The sequence below is a fragment of the Lepus europaeus genome, chromosome 1 (assembly GCF_033115175.1).
Source record: "Lepus europaeus isolate LE1 chromosome 1, mLepTim1.pri, whole genome shotgun sequence".
NCBI classification, from domain to species: Eukaryota; Metazoa; Chordata; class Mammalia; order Lagomorpha; family Leporidae; genus Lepus; species Lepus europaeus.
In genome coordinates this window covers 175,900,382-175,914,202 of record NC_084827.1, presented here as the reverse complement: position 1 = coordinate 175,914,202, position 13,821 = coordinate 175,900,382, and the positions used below count along the sequence as shown (strand labels likewise).

The 13,821-nt window shown below is 54.4% G+C and overlaps 1 protein-coding gene across 2 annotated transcripts in view; it reads right to left on the bottom strand.

The window, feature by feature from the left end:
- Window positions 1-13,821, bottom strand: part of ARMC9 (armadillo repeat containing 9) — a 121,557-nt gene that overhangs the window by 102,392 nt on the left and 5,344 nt on the right. For both annotated transcript variants that reach the window (XM_062193393.1, XM_062193397.1), the window contains exons 2-5: window positions 13,122-13,244; window positions 10,053-10,223; window positions 6,831-6,986; window positions 2,136-2,228 (exon numbers count right to left, since the gene is read on the bottom strand). In XM_062193393.1, coding sequence (XP_062049377.1) covers window positions 2,136-2,228; window positions 6,831-6,986; window positions 10,053-10,223; window positions 13,122-13,244 — 543 coding nt within the window. The remainder of the gene's footprint in view (window positions 1-2,135; window positions 2,229-6,830; window positions 6,987-10,052; window positions 10,224-13,121; window positions 13,245-13,821) is intronic.

Genomic DNA, 13,821 nt, shown 5'->3' with positions numbered 1-13,821 from the left:
GCCCTACAAACCCGAACACCAAGCTCGCAGACAGCACACACGGCCAGCAAGCCCACGTCTGACCCTCATGTTCACCCTCTCCCACAGCCTGGGTTCCGGTTTTAATTCACTATTCTGTTACCAATGAGATTAATACCATCTACCATAGAAACCATTTTGTTCAGATTCTTTACTTAAATTTAGGTGCATCTTTCTGTTTTCTTTTTTAAAGAGTTTTATTTATTTGAAAGGCAGACTTTCAAAGAGGGAGAGGGAGGGGGAGGGGGGGAGGGGGAGACAGGAAGAGAGGAAGAGAGGGAGAGAGGGAGAGGGGGAGAAGGGGAGAAGGGGGAGAGGGGAGAGGGGGAGAGGGGGAGAAGGGGAGAGGGGGAGAGGGGGAGTGGGGGAGGTGGAGGGGGAGGGGGAGGGGGAGAGGGGGAGAGGGGAGAGGGGGAGGGGGAGGGAGAGGGAGAGGGAGAGGGAGAGGGAGAGGGAGAGGGAGAGGGAGAGGGAGAGGGAGGGAGAGGGAGAGGGATCTCCCATCTGCTGGTTCACTCTCCAAGTGGTCACAATGCCTGGGGCTGGGTCAGGCCAAAACCAGGAGCCAGGAGCTTCATGCAGGTCTCTCATGTGGGTGCAGGGACCAAGCACTTGGGCCACCTTCTGGCACTTTCCCAGGCACATTAGCAGGGTGCTGGACAGGAAGTGGAGCAGCCAAGACTCAAATCGGTACCCACATGGGATGCAGGTGGCAGCTTAAGCTGTTTTGCCACAGCACTGGCTCCTCATTTAGGTTTTTAACAGATGGGCACCCGTGAGTTTTAAGCTTGTTATGATATTAAGATACTTGTAAGCCAAGTCCGAAAAGTCGTAAGTTCACTGGGAAGCACTGCTGGTTTATGGAAATCTAAGATGCAGCCAACGCACAAACGTCATGGTGGGTGGGTACGGGGAGGTCTCTGCCCGAAAGCCTGAAGGACATTCCAGCGCACCCAGAGCTGCACCTGGGTCTGACGTGCACAGTCCCCTGCCGGGCCGAGGAACGAGGTGTGGGGAACCCGAGGCTGAAGAAGCTGGAGGAGAGGGGGGAGGAGGGGGAGGAGGGGAGGGGGAGAGGGGAGGAGGAGGAGCAGGAGGAGGCAGTGTCAGGGCATCCTGGGGACAAGAGGCAGCCAGGACCAGGCAGCCAGTGGCTCTGGCGCTGGAAAGGATGCAGGGGCGTCTGCGGCCAAGATGCCTGCAGCTTCCGCAAACAGAACCGGTGCGACGTCCCGACCCAGACTGGCACCTTCTCGCTACCAGACCCTGTGGGTGCATCCTTGTTCCCAGTAAGAGACGAGGTCCTTCAGAGACTACCAGCCTTTGGGAGTGCTCCTCCGTGGGCGGGTGACTGAGCGGTCCCTTCGTCCTCGGCAGGCTCCGTGCTGACGGCCACCCCAGCCACTCACTGCCCCTTTAGACTGACGCCTGCAGCCTTGGGTTCCAGGCCAGGCTCTGTTCCTGCTGCAGCTGGGTTCCTGCCACCTTACAGGAGACCACCAGTTCCCGGCTTGGGCCTGACCCACCCAGCTGCTGTGGCCTCCGGGGAGAGAACCAGCAGACGGGGAATCTCTCTCTGCCTCTCTGTCTCTATGTTCCTTTCACATAGATAAAAACACATCCATTTTCCTCAATTGCCCCAATTTGAATTGGATTATGGTAATAGTTGCACAACTCTGCACATTTGCTAAAAATCACTGAATTATACACTTACAATAGGAAATTCTTATGGTATGTAAATTATACCGCAGTAACTGGCTTAAAAAGAAGTTGCAACCTGAATGACAGTTAGGTGTCCGCCCAATCCACACACCAAGGCCCCCGGGGCCTGAAACGCGGTTGGTGGCTGCCCCACAGAGCACAGCGATGCCCAGGACTGCGCCCACCAAGGCAGCGCACAGGCTGTGTCATCAAACCCAGACCCTCGCCAAGTCTCGGGGACTCCGTGCCGGGGTCACCGCCCCTTCCTGGCCCCCAGTACTGCCGCCTTCACCTGTGAACAGGCCCGCAGCCCAGCAGCCGCCTCAGCCCTCCTGGGGAGGCCCCCTGAGCCAGCGCCACCCACATAACGCCTGCTCCCACACCACCGGTGGTCTCCGTGGGCCCGGCAAGGATACGTAGATGGTGACAAGCTTAGGCGTGCTGTTGGCTTTGAAGATTAAAGCCAGGAACTTTTCCAACTTCAGCTTTAACTCTGGAGTCCAGGAATCCTGAAGAAAAAAAAGAAAAGAGAGACAAAAGAACGAGCACGCGATCACCAATGCTGACAGTAGCAGCAGGCTGCGCCGCAGGTTACGTAACGCTGCCAGAAACGCTGAACCCAACGCCAGGGGTCTCGCCAGCGGCTGACCCCGCGGACACCAGCTTTTGGGGGCGCCCCCACGACAGGAGGGAAGAACAGAGTTCATTAGCAAAGCAAAAATAACCCTGGCCATGATTTGAATATTCCACGTGATTTAAACACAAGCAGAAGTAACCTTATTAGGCTGAATACCAAAAATAATTCCGTACAGCCAGGCACGCGTGGTGCCACACGTAACACAAACAGTTCCCCCCGAGCCCCAAGGAAAGGGGCTCACTTCCATACACCTTGCCTGGGTAAGGGAGCGGACAAAGCTGTGATCCGCGGCAAGCAGCCCCGCACGCCAGGCATTAGGGTGTGCTTCTGCTCTGTCACTGAGAAAGAAACTCTCAAATAACGCTGGAGGAAGAAAAAACGACTTCTGCAGTGAAAGTATACGATGATCTTTACACATAAAGGTGAAGTCACGATCTTTCTCAAGATGGTTTGCCTTATGCTCTTTAGTTTTTTTAAGTCTATTTTTTGAGAGGCAGAGATAGAGAGGGCCTCCCACCCAGGGCTCGGCCAGGGGCTGGGCAGCCGGCAGCTGGGCCCACAGGCGGGGCCGGGACTCGGTTACTGGAGCCGGCCCTGCTGCCTCCCAGGCTGTGCATCCAGGGAAGCTGGAGTCGGGAACAGCCGGGAATCAAGCGCGGGCCTCCGGTGTGGGACACGGGCTTGTTCACCACCGGGCTGCACGCAGCCACACCCCTGAGCTCGTCACACGAATAAACCTCCCGCCCAGACCAGGGAGCTCCACAAGGAGCATCCACACCACCAGAAACGCAGCCACGCTGAGGCCTTCCCACTCCTCTCTCCTCTTCTGCTCCCTGTCCCTCCTCCCCAAGCCTCCACCCCCACCCAATCATCCCACCCAGTCCGTCACCAATTTTGGTTGGGGGGGGGGGGGCGAATACTACCAGATGAGAAGAAAACTTATGTTTTGAAAGCGTTTTTAAATTCCTTGACCCTGTGTGGCAACACTGTGTTGTGTTGTGGGGGATTTCTGTCCCTGAGAAGGGCAAACTGCATTTAGGTCACACACAAAAATCCCCTCAAGTCCCGAGTGAAATAAACTCATTCACCAAAACTAAGAAAAACTTACAAAAAGAAAAAGAAGAAGAAGAAGAAAGAAAAAAGGAAATAAGGCCCTGTGAGAGGCAGCAGAGGCTATGAAAGAAAGGTTTAATGCTACAGAAATCAAGGACAGCAGGAACAAGACTACAAAAATGATCCAGCAAATCTCAATAAAAAACAAAAGGAATCTCTTAAAAAAAAAAAAAAAACTGAAATTACAAATTCTATGAGAAGGTTAAATAAAGAGCGGAGGAAACAGCTGGAGGGTGAATTTGTGAGCGGGAAAATAGTTATGAATAAACCACCCAGAACACAGCCAGACAGACCCAGCGGCAGGAAATGTGTGTGTTAGAAGGCATGGAGTGGGCCCAGCACTGCGGCGTAGTGGGTGAAGCCGCCACCTGCAGTGCCAGCATCCATATGGGTGCAGGTTTGAGTCCCGGCTGCTCCACTTCTGATCCAGCTCTCTGCTATGGCCTGGGAAAGCAGCAGAGAATGGCCCAAGTCCTTGGGGCCCTGCACCCGCGTGGGAGACCTGGAAGAGTCTCCTGGCTCCTGGCTTTGGATTTGCCCAGCTCTGGCCGCTGTGGCCATTTGGGGAGTGAACTAGTAGAAGGAAGATCTCTCTGTCTCTCTCTCAGCCTCTGCCTCTCTGTAACTCTGCCTTTCAAATAAATAAATAAATCTTAAGAAGAAAAGGCATGGAGTGAGAGGCTGCCACTGTGGCGTGGCAGGTAAGCCACTGCCTGCAGCACAGGCCTCCCTATGTGGATGCTGGTTCGATCCCAGCTGTTCCACTTCCAATCCAGCTCCCTGCTAATGTGCCTGGGAAAGCACTGGAAGATGGCCCATGTCCTTGGGCTCCTGCACCCACATGGGAGACTTGGAAGAAGCTCCTGGCTCCTGGCTTTGGCCTGGCCCAACTCCAGCCATCATAACCATCTGGTAAATAAACCAATGGATAGAAGATCTTGCTCTCTCTGTCTCTCCTTCTCTAACTCTGTCTTTCAAGGAAACAAATAAATCTTTAAAAAAAAACCAAAAATGACACAGAGTGGGGGCTCCTGGTTTTGGCCCTGCCCTGCCTCGGTTGTTGTGGGTGTCTGGGGAGTGAACCAGCAGTCGGAACACGTGTCTACCTGTCTTGTGTGTGTGTGTGTCTCTCTCTCTCTCCCTCTCCCTTTCTCTCCTACTCTCTGTCATTCCGCCTTTCAAATAAACAAAACTTTATTTAAAAAAACAACTCATGGTATGCAAACCAGGGAATACACTTCACACTACTGACTGCACACTGAAAAATGGCACAAATGCTAAGTTTCATGTTAAATGTAGTTTTTACCACAACTGAAAACACAATGGGGAAAAAAAGACATGGAAGACGTAATGAGAAAGCCCAATGTGCCTTACATTAGACAGGCCGAGAAGGAGTGGGAATAGACGGAGAGGCACAAACCGAGACTTTGCAGAGAACAGGAAAGACACGAGACCGCTCTCTCCTGCAGCAAGCCCAGTGGATCGCGAGTGAAGACAGAAACGTCTCCCCGGATGCACTGCAGGGGAGTTTGGCGTCCCCAGGGCCAGAAGACAAAGCACACCTCCCACAAAGGAAGGCACTCACCCCCAGCCAAGCTCAGAACAGCAACCCTGCGAGCTGGGGGCTGTGAGGCCCAGCCAAGCTTTGCACACAGCCACACGATCCCTTCAGCATGGAAGAACTCCACACAGTGAGTTATGGGGCCAGTATTTAAAAATATTTATGTCAGTCTGGGTCCACAGGCCTTACTGCAGCCCTGCAGATCGTATTTTACGGCACAAGAAAAGCTGTTAACCAAGTGACCTGAACGTCCTCTCAGAACACGCTGTAAGGTGGGTGCCGCGGCTTAGGGGTGGGCCGGTGTGACTGCACAGGAGCAAACCGGGCGGTGCACCAGGGTCTGACCAAGCGCTGCAGCCTTGTGCAGGAGGTGGTCACACGAAACAACACATGCGTTAAAACTCAGACCCAGAAGTCCGTTTTTGCCCCCAACTTTAAAACACTTTGCCCCTCAAACAGGAAAGAATCCCTGCTTTCTGTAGAACTGTGTCAACACTTGTACACACACGCCCAAAGGCTACTTCCGTTTGACCTACACACAGGGACTCCTAGAGCCCACCCTGGCTCACACCTGGCCCACGTAAGACTGTCCGTGTGGCCTAGTTCATCTTCACGGCCGTATTGCATTCCACTGTCACAGAGACTGTGACAGGACACACTGGGATACCATCTGTGATGTGTGCTCCTGCTGACCTACGATTGGGCCCTTCCTATCACGAACAGTGACTATATGAACACATATATCCACGTATGACTGTATGGACACATATATCCATGTATGACTGTATGTGCAGTGTGACTGTACCATCTGTGATGTGTGCTCCTGCTGACCTAGGATTGGGCCCTTCCTATCACGAACAGTGACTATATGGACACATATATCCATGTATGACTGTATGGACACATATATCCACGTATGACTGTATGGACACATATATCCATGTATGACTGTATGTGCAGTGTGACTGTACCATCTGTGATGTGTGCTCCTGCTGACCTAGGATTGGGCCCTTCCTATCACGAACAGTGACTATATGGACACATATATCCATGTATGACTGTATGGACACATATATCCACATATGACTATATGGACACATATATCCATGTATGACTGTATGTACAGTGTGACTGTACCATCTGTGATGTGTGCACCTGCTGACCTACGATTGGGCCCTTCCTATCACGAACAGTGACTATATGGACACATATATCCATGTATGACTGTATGTGCAGTGTGACTGTACCTTTCCTGGCTTGCACAAGAACACATACTACCGCTAGTACAGGATGGCGGGAAAGCAAACTGACACAACTAACCCTCCAACAAGAGAATGATGCCATAAATAAGGCTGTACCTGCAGAAACAACTACGTATGCAAATTAGTTTTCTAAAGCATCATTCAGAGACCACCGCACACAAGGTGAAACCACAATGCTGCTGAGGCTGCTACAAGACTCAAAGGCTGTGGCTGGCGCTGTGCTGTGGCAGGTTAAGCCTCCACCTGCATCACATATGGGCGCCGGTTCAAGTCCTGGTTGCTCCACTTCCCATCCAGCTCCCTGCTAATGTGCTTGGGAAAGCGCCAGTAGATGGCTCATGTCCTAGGGCCCCTGCACCCACATGGGAGTCTCAGATGAAGCTCCTCGCTCCTGGCTCTGGCCTGGCCATTGTAGCCATCTAGGGAATGAACCGGTGGATGGAAGATCTCTCTCTCCTTCTCTTTATATATATTTCTGCTTTTCAAATAAATAAATAAATCTTAAAAAAAAAAAAAAAAACCTCAAAGCTCCACTTACCTGGAAGAGGTCTTTAAACGAGGGGTGGACCATCGGGTTGGGAACAAAGGGCAGGGCGTAGAAAGGGAGGAACTCTGTGGTCTGGCTCAGCGCTGCCCCTCTGGTCTCCAGGTAGCTTCTGAAGTAAGAGATCCTTTCATCCAGCTCCTGCTTGTCCTGCAGGAAGTGGAACACACAGTTGGGGTCTCCAGCTCCATGCATTTCCTCCTGCAGCCCCAGCCAGGCCACCAGAACCATCCCCACCTGTCTGGGCAGGCGCCATCGCCACTCATTCAAGCACCACCTCAAATTTCCCCCCAGAATGAAATGTGGTCAAACAACTACACGGACCGGGCATCCCTGAGGTGTTAATACAAAACCCAGGGCAGACGTTTGGTGAGAAGTTAAGACATCTCTCGAGACGCCTGCCTCCCCTAGCAAAGTGCCTGGGTTCAAGTCCCGGCTCTGGCTGCAGTTCCAGCTTCCGCTCAAGTACACTAGGCAGCAGTGATGGCTTGAGTCCTCAGGTCCAAGCTCCCCACATGGCAGACCTGGATGCTGTTCGGGACTCCTGGCTGCTGCCTGGCCCAGCCAGCCTTGGCTGTTGAGGGCATTTAGGGAGTGAACCAGAAGATGGAAGACCTCTGTCTCTCTGCCTTTTTTTTTTTTTTAATATTTATTTATTTATTTATTTGAAAGTTAGAGTTACACAGAGAAAGTAAGGCAGAGAGAGAGAGAGAGAGAGATCTTCCATCCACTGGTTCACTCCCCCCATGGCCACAATGGCTGGAGCTGCACTGATTCGAAGCCAGGAGCCAGGAGCTTCTTCCAGGTCTCCCATGTGGATGCAGGGGCCCAAGGACTTGGGCCATCTTCTACTGTTTTCCCAGGCCATAGCAGAGAGCTGGATCGGAAGTGGAGCAGCCAGAACTCGAACTGGAACCCATATGGGATGCCAGCACTGCAAGCAGCAGCTTTACCCGCTACGCCACAGCACCAGCCCATCCCTGCCTTTCAAATAAATTAAAAAAATTTTTTTGGAGTTCCACTGCACTATGATGCAGTGGTTTAAGGCGCCACGTGTGACACCAACAATCAACCTCAGAGTGCCAGCTCTTGGCTACTCCGCTTCCAATCCACATCCCTGCGAATGCCCAAGTACTTGGGTCCCTGCCACCCATGCAGGAGACACAGAAGGAGCTCTGGCTCCTGGCTTCAGCTCAGCCCAGCCCCAGTCATTGAGGACACCAACTGGCACCCATAGTGGTTGCTGACATTGCAGGCAGCGGCTTTACCCACGACACCAGCCCAAGCAGGTGCACCTTAACCATGCTTTGTTTTTTGCTTTTTGAAGCAGAAGCTGCCTTATCCCTGCTCCTCTCTTTACCAAGCTGAGGGGGTCACCCTGCTTCACCCAAGGGAGGTCACCACCCTCTCCGGGGTGCTCTCTCCTCCAGGCTCACAATCAGAAAACCAGAGGAGTGGAATTTGGTGCCTTCCTCCCCAGACCACCCCTGGCTCTGCCAGTCGCAGCCTCACAGCCTCAGCCATGCACCAAGCCTGCTCTTCTCAAGAACACACATCCGGGAGCTGGCACTGTGGCGCAGTCGGTTAATCTTCCGCCTGCGGCGCCGGCATCCCATATGGGCGCCGGTTCTAGTCCCGGCTGCTCCTCTTCAAATCCAGCTCTCTGCTATGGCCTGGGAAAGCAGCAGATGACCCAAGTCTTTGGGCCCCTGCAACCGTGTGGGAGACTAGGAGAAGGTCCTGGCTCCTGGCTTCAGATTGGCACAGCTCCAGCCACTGGGGCCAACTGGGGAGTGAACCAGTGCATGGAAGACACCTCTCTCTCTCTCTCTCTCTCTCTCTCTCTCTCTCTCTCTCTCTCTGCCTCTCCTTCTCTGTGTAACTCTGAGTTTCAAATAAATAAATCTTAAAAAAATAAAATAATAAAAAAATTCTCAGGAGCTGAGGATTCTTATCAGGTTCCCATGTGGGGAACATCAAAAATGTTAGAAATAAAAACAGAGAATGCAGATGACCTCCCTCACGAGCAACACCTTCAGGCCGGCTCCCCTCCCCAGCGTTTAACGGGCCAGCGCAGGTCCTCGGGTGGCAGCTCACGCCCGCGGCCATGTCAGCTGCCAGCTTCCTTTCTGCCACGGCCTCTGTGCCCACGGCCTCTTCACATCTCGGCCCCAAGTCTGGGGCAAAGGCTGCAGAAGCTACACTTAGCTTCTCCCCCCAACACATGCTCTACGCTGCTCTTCTACCACTTAGGCTTAAATCTGTTCTCCACACGGCTTCATCTGGAGCCTACACACTCGTGCAGCCGTCTCAGACTCTCGTGTACAAGGGGTCCTCACAGAGCTCACGGAGGAGCAGGTGTTTGGCCCAGGGGCTGAAGCCCACGTAGGACCCCCGGGTCCCATATCTGAGTGCCGGGTTCAAGATCTCAGCTTCCTGCTAACGCACACCCTGGGAGGCAGCGGGTGATGGCTCAAACCGTGAGCCAGGTCTCTGCCACCACGTGAGAGCCAACGTGAGCTCCTGGCTCCTGGTTTCAGCCTGACCCAGGCCTGGCCGCCACAGGCTGCAGGCATCTGCGGAGTGAACCAGCAGACAGGAGCTCTGTCTGTCTCTCCCGTCTCTTGAATTTGCCAACAAGAAGTCTCGTGACAACCGAGCGCTACCCGCTCGTCCCGTTTTCCCAGCACTTTCTGAGGGCTCCTTGCATAAACACCACCTTGCCGATTAAAGAAACTGCAGGTACTCGGGAAAACAGTGTGGCTCTGATTACAGAAATCCTTTAATCTCCACATAAATCAGAAAATCGGCTGCTGGGAAGGAGGGAGAAATCCTTCCTCGGGACGCGAGATGCTTGCAGCTTGTAAGCACCATGGGGAAGCGACCCCAGACCTGAGCCACTGCTCACTTAGAACCCTGATCGCCCCCTCGCCACCCCGTCACAAGGCACACCTACCAGTCTCCCAAGGACCCCAACCCATTACAAGGCAAACCTACTGGTCTCCCGGGGACCCCACCCCATCACAAGGCACATCTACCGGTCTCCGGGGACCCCGCCCCATCACAAGGCACACCTACCGGTCTCCTGGGAACCCCACCCCATCACGAGGCACACCTACCGGTCTCCCGGGACCCTTTATCGCCCCCTCACCACCCCATCACAAGGCACACCTACCGGTCTCCCGGGGACCCCACCCCGTCACGAGGCACACCTACCGGTCTCCCAGGCCCGTGCTTCAGGAGGTAGATGGCGAAATGGATGTGAAGGTAGAACTCCAGCTTCTGGGCCACGCAGTCCCCGTCGCGCACGGAACTGGGGACGTGCTCCTCCCACAGGTGGAAGAACACCTTCTGGTCGCCGCTGTCAAAGGCCGCCAGGAGATCCTTCTGTGGGGAGGACAGCGGCCTGGGCCCCGGGCGGCAGGGATGCTCCCGCTGACACCCCAAGTTCTCCCAACCCACGCACTGTGTTGGAGGTCAGGGACGGAACAGCAGATACCCCGCAGGGCCTTGAGCTGCTCGGGCAGAGACCCCGTGACCCAGCCCAGCCGTCCACTCCTCTGCCGTGTCAGATCTGGACCTGCACAGCACGGAGAAGACACAGACGGCCTCTGAAAAGGAAGGCGTCAGCCGCGGGACCAACACTTGACACCAGGGAGCTCACGGACACATAAATACCTAAAGTCACCTTTGACCCTGCTGACCCATGGCACGCAACTGGGCCGGGCCTCACCAGAAGACGCCTCCCAGGTAGGGAAGCTGGCAACAGGCCTACCCTGGAGTCTCTGAGCTCAGAGACCCTGAGCCCGTGGCTCCAGGGCCCGGGAGGTGGGCGCTGCCGCCTGCCCTGTGGCTAGACGCAGGCTGGGCTGCTGTGGCACTGTGGGAAGCCCTGCAGACGCTGACACAGCTGCTGTCGGTGGAGGAGGCAGCACAGGCTTGGCGCCATCCAGCCACAAGCTGTGTGCCTCAGCCGGTGGGCAGGGACAGCTTCAGGACTTAACACGCAACAGGCAAGAGAAAACTGGAGAAGGGGCCACTCTCCCGCCACCTGCTTCATGAGACAGTGATCACGGCCAGTGGCAAACAGCTGTCGTGTAGAAATGTGACTTCAGGCAGAATCTCCTAACACCCAAAACAACGTGACTCAGGTGGTCCTGCTTCACGCTGAACGCCCAAGTCGCGCAGACGCACAACCTGTGCTTGTCTGCAGAAGCTTCTCTTACATGGGATCCTCTGTAGCATCACCAATTCCCCATCTCATTTTTCTCCTAATTTTTAAAAGTTCCATTTATTTTCATGTTATTTGAAAGGCAGACACACTTAGAAATAATGAAGAGAGAGATGGGCCGAGAGAGCTTCTGTCTACTGGTTCACTCCCCAAATGCCCGCAACAGGCAGGGCTGGGCCAGGCGGAAGCCGGGAGCCCAGAATTCTAACCAAGACTCCCGGGTGGGGACACCTGAGCCATCGCCTGCCGCCTCCCAGGGCACGCAGTAGCGGGAAGCTGGATCAGAAGCGGAGCAGCCAGGACTCAGACCAGGCACCGCCACACGGGACGTGGGCGTCCCAAGCAGCCACTTAAGCTACTGCCCCAATGCCCCCGGCACCACCATCGCTCACGCCATTATTAGGCCACTGCCCTTCTACACTTTTCCAAATGGTTCTGCACACAATTTTCCTGTAAAACTGTCTTTTTTTAGTAATAACCGAGCTAGCTAACATGGTAAAGTGGAGACGGGCGCTGGGGGACTGAGGAAGCGCTCCTGAACCAGTCTTCCCAGCTGAACACCTGCTCAGCCCCAGAAAGGGCAGCACACGTGTGGGCACCCGCGGGCAGGAGCTGCCCAGACAAGGCACAAGCGGTCGAGCACAGCCCCCTCCAGGGAGGCGCTGGGGGACCCTGGCCAGCGGTGCCACACGCTCATGACCGCCTGACGCAAAGGTGAAGGGGGCCCTCCCAGCAGCCGCGCCGTGGCCTGTGAGCTGGCCAGCAGTGCTGCAAGCCACACCGGGACGGGGCTCACCCTGCGGGGTGCAGTGACCAGCAGCCCGCCGACCACGAGGCGGCGGTGACGCAGGCTCTCCTGGTATTTTAAGGCTGAGTCAAGGCATTTTTTTTACAGTTTGGCGGAGGCCAGACATCACGTGGCCCGTCTACAGTCTGCCCTAACTTCTTCACTTCCAGACGTGGAACCGCGACCCTCTGCTCTGTCATTACACATGAGCCAACATCGCCCTCACCTCTGACTCACATCCTGCACCTGGAAATGGTCCCCACACACAGAGCAGCCACTGGTACAGCCCTCGAGGTCACAAGACACCAACCATCTCCTGTTACCAATGAGAGAACGAACACACCACGGTGGTCACACACACACACACACACACACACGTCCCTCACAGAACCTGTCGTGTGCTGAGTGCCAATGACACAGCGTATTTCTCTGCAAACACTCAAGGCGAAGCCATCGCCTCCCTGGAATGTCCGGACGGGAGCCAGGCGTCCACGACGGCTGGAATGAAGACTCTGAAGGTCCGTCTAACCCTGGGCACAGAAACCCTGTCATCAGTGTCCTCTGCCGCCTGCAGGTGCCCCAGAGCCGACAGACGCGGCCTCAGCATCACTCTGAGCACCACCAGGCAGAGGGCTTGCTTCGTTCCGTTCGCTCACTGCTCTACCCCCGGAGCCTGAGTGATGACCACAGCTGCTCAGGATGGCAATCACACGGTCTCAGCTCCTCGGAACGCACGTTCCCTGCGTCCTTCTTCCAAGAAACCGATGTGAGAGGTCACAGTGCACACATCTCCTAGGACGAGGACAGCGCCCTAGGACGCTGCTGCTGATCCACCTGTGGATACTTGCGCAGTCTCAGGTACCTGAGGGCAGAGCCCAGGAACAATGCCAGCGTTCTGACGGCCACAGCTCTGACAAGGGGAGCACCCTGACAGTCCAGAGTGACGCATATGCACCGTGCGGCAGGTGCGTGGCGCACGGTCATGCTGCCGCCTGGACACCCACGTGGCTGCTCGGACTCCCAGCTCCTCCGCCGCTAATCCAGCCTCCTGCTCCCGCACAGCCGGACCGGCAGCACAGGACGCACCACGTCAGTGGCTCCAGCTGGAGGCCTGGGCGCCTGCTTTGGCCTGGCCCAGCCCCAGCTGTTGAGGGTACCTGGGAAGTGAACCAGCAAATGGAAGACCCCTTTCTCTGTCTGCCTTTTAAATAAAATGAAAATAAATAAATAAAATGTTTAAAAAGGAGAAAAATCAGTAAAATGGTACCTGAATTATCAATGATTTGGAGTCTCTTACAGATCCACCTGCTGATTTACACGGTTTTCCTTTGATTTTGCACTCCTTTGAAAATGTCTTCAAAGTGTCTTCAAATTCAGCAAAATCTAAATACTACAAAAGAGAACACAATCAAGCAACTTCTCAGCAATAAAATAAATATTCCATTTTTAAAATGGGCAAAAGGCCCACACAGACATTTCTCCAGAGACACACAGAAGGCCGACAGGTACGTGGAAAGGAGTCCACATGACTAACCATCAGGGAAAGGCAAGGCAAAACCACAGTGAGACATCCCTCCCACCTGCTGCTAGCACGAAGACAAAGATGACGGCTGTCAGCACGGCCACAGAGACACGGAAGTCTCAGCCACTGCTGGCGGGAACACGACAGGGACAGTCAATATGGACAGCTACGTGCAGGGTCTTCAAAGAATTAAACACACAACTACCACACCACCCTACTAATCTGCTTCTGGACAAGAAGGAAATATGGTCCATGTTTCAAAGCTCCCTGGACTCCCCTATTCACCGAACCATTGCTCACAACATCTAATGCAAGGAAGCGATCTAAATGTCTGTCAACAGAGAAATTAATAAGAAAATGCAGTGGGAATGTGTGAAGTACTGCAGAAAGTTTGTAGACAATGGGATCGGAAGGTGTGTTTATATTGTGGCTGTGTCTGCTACAG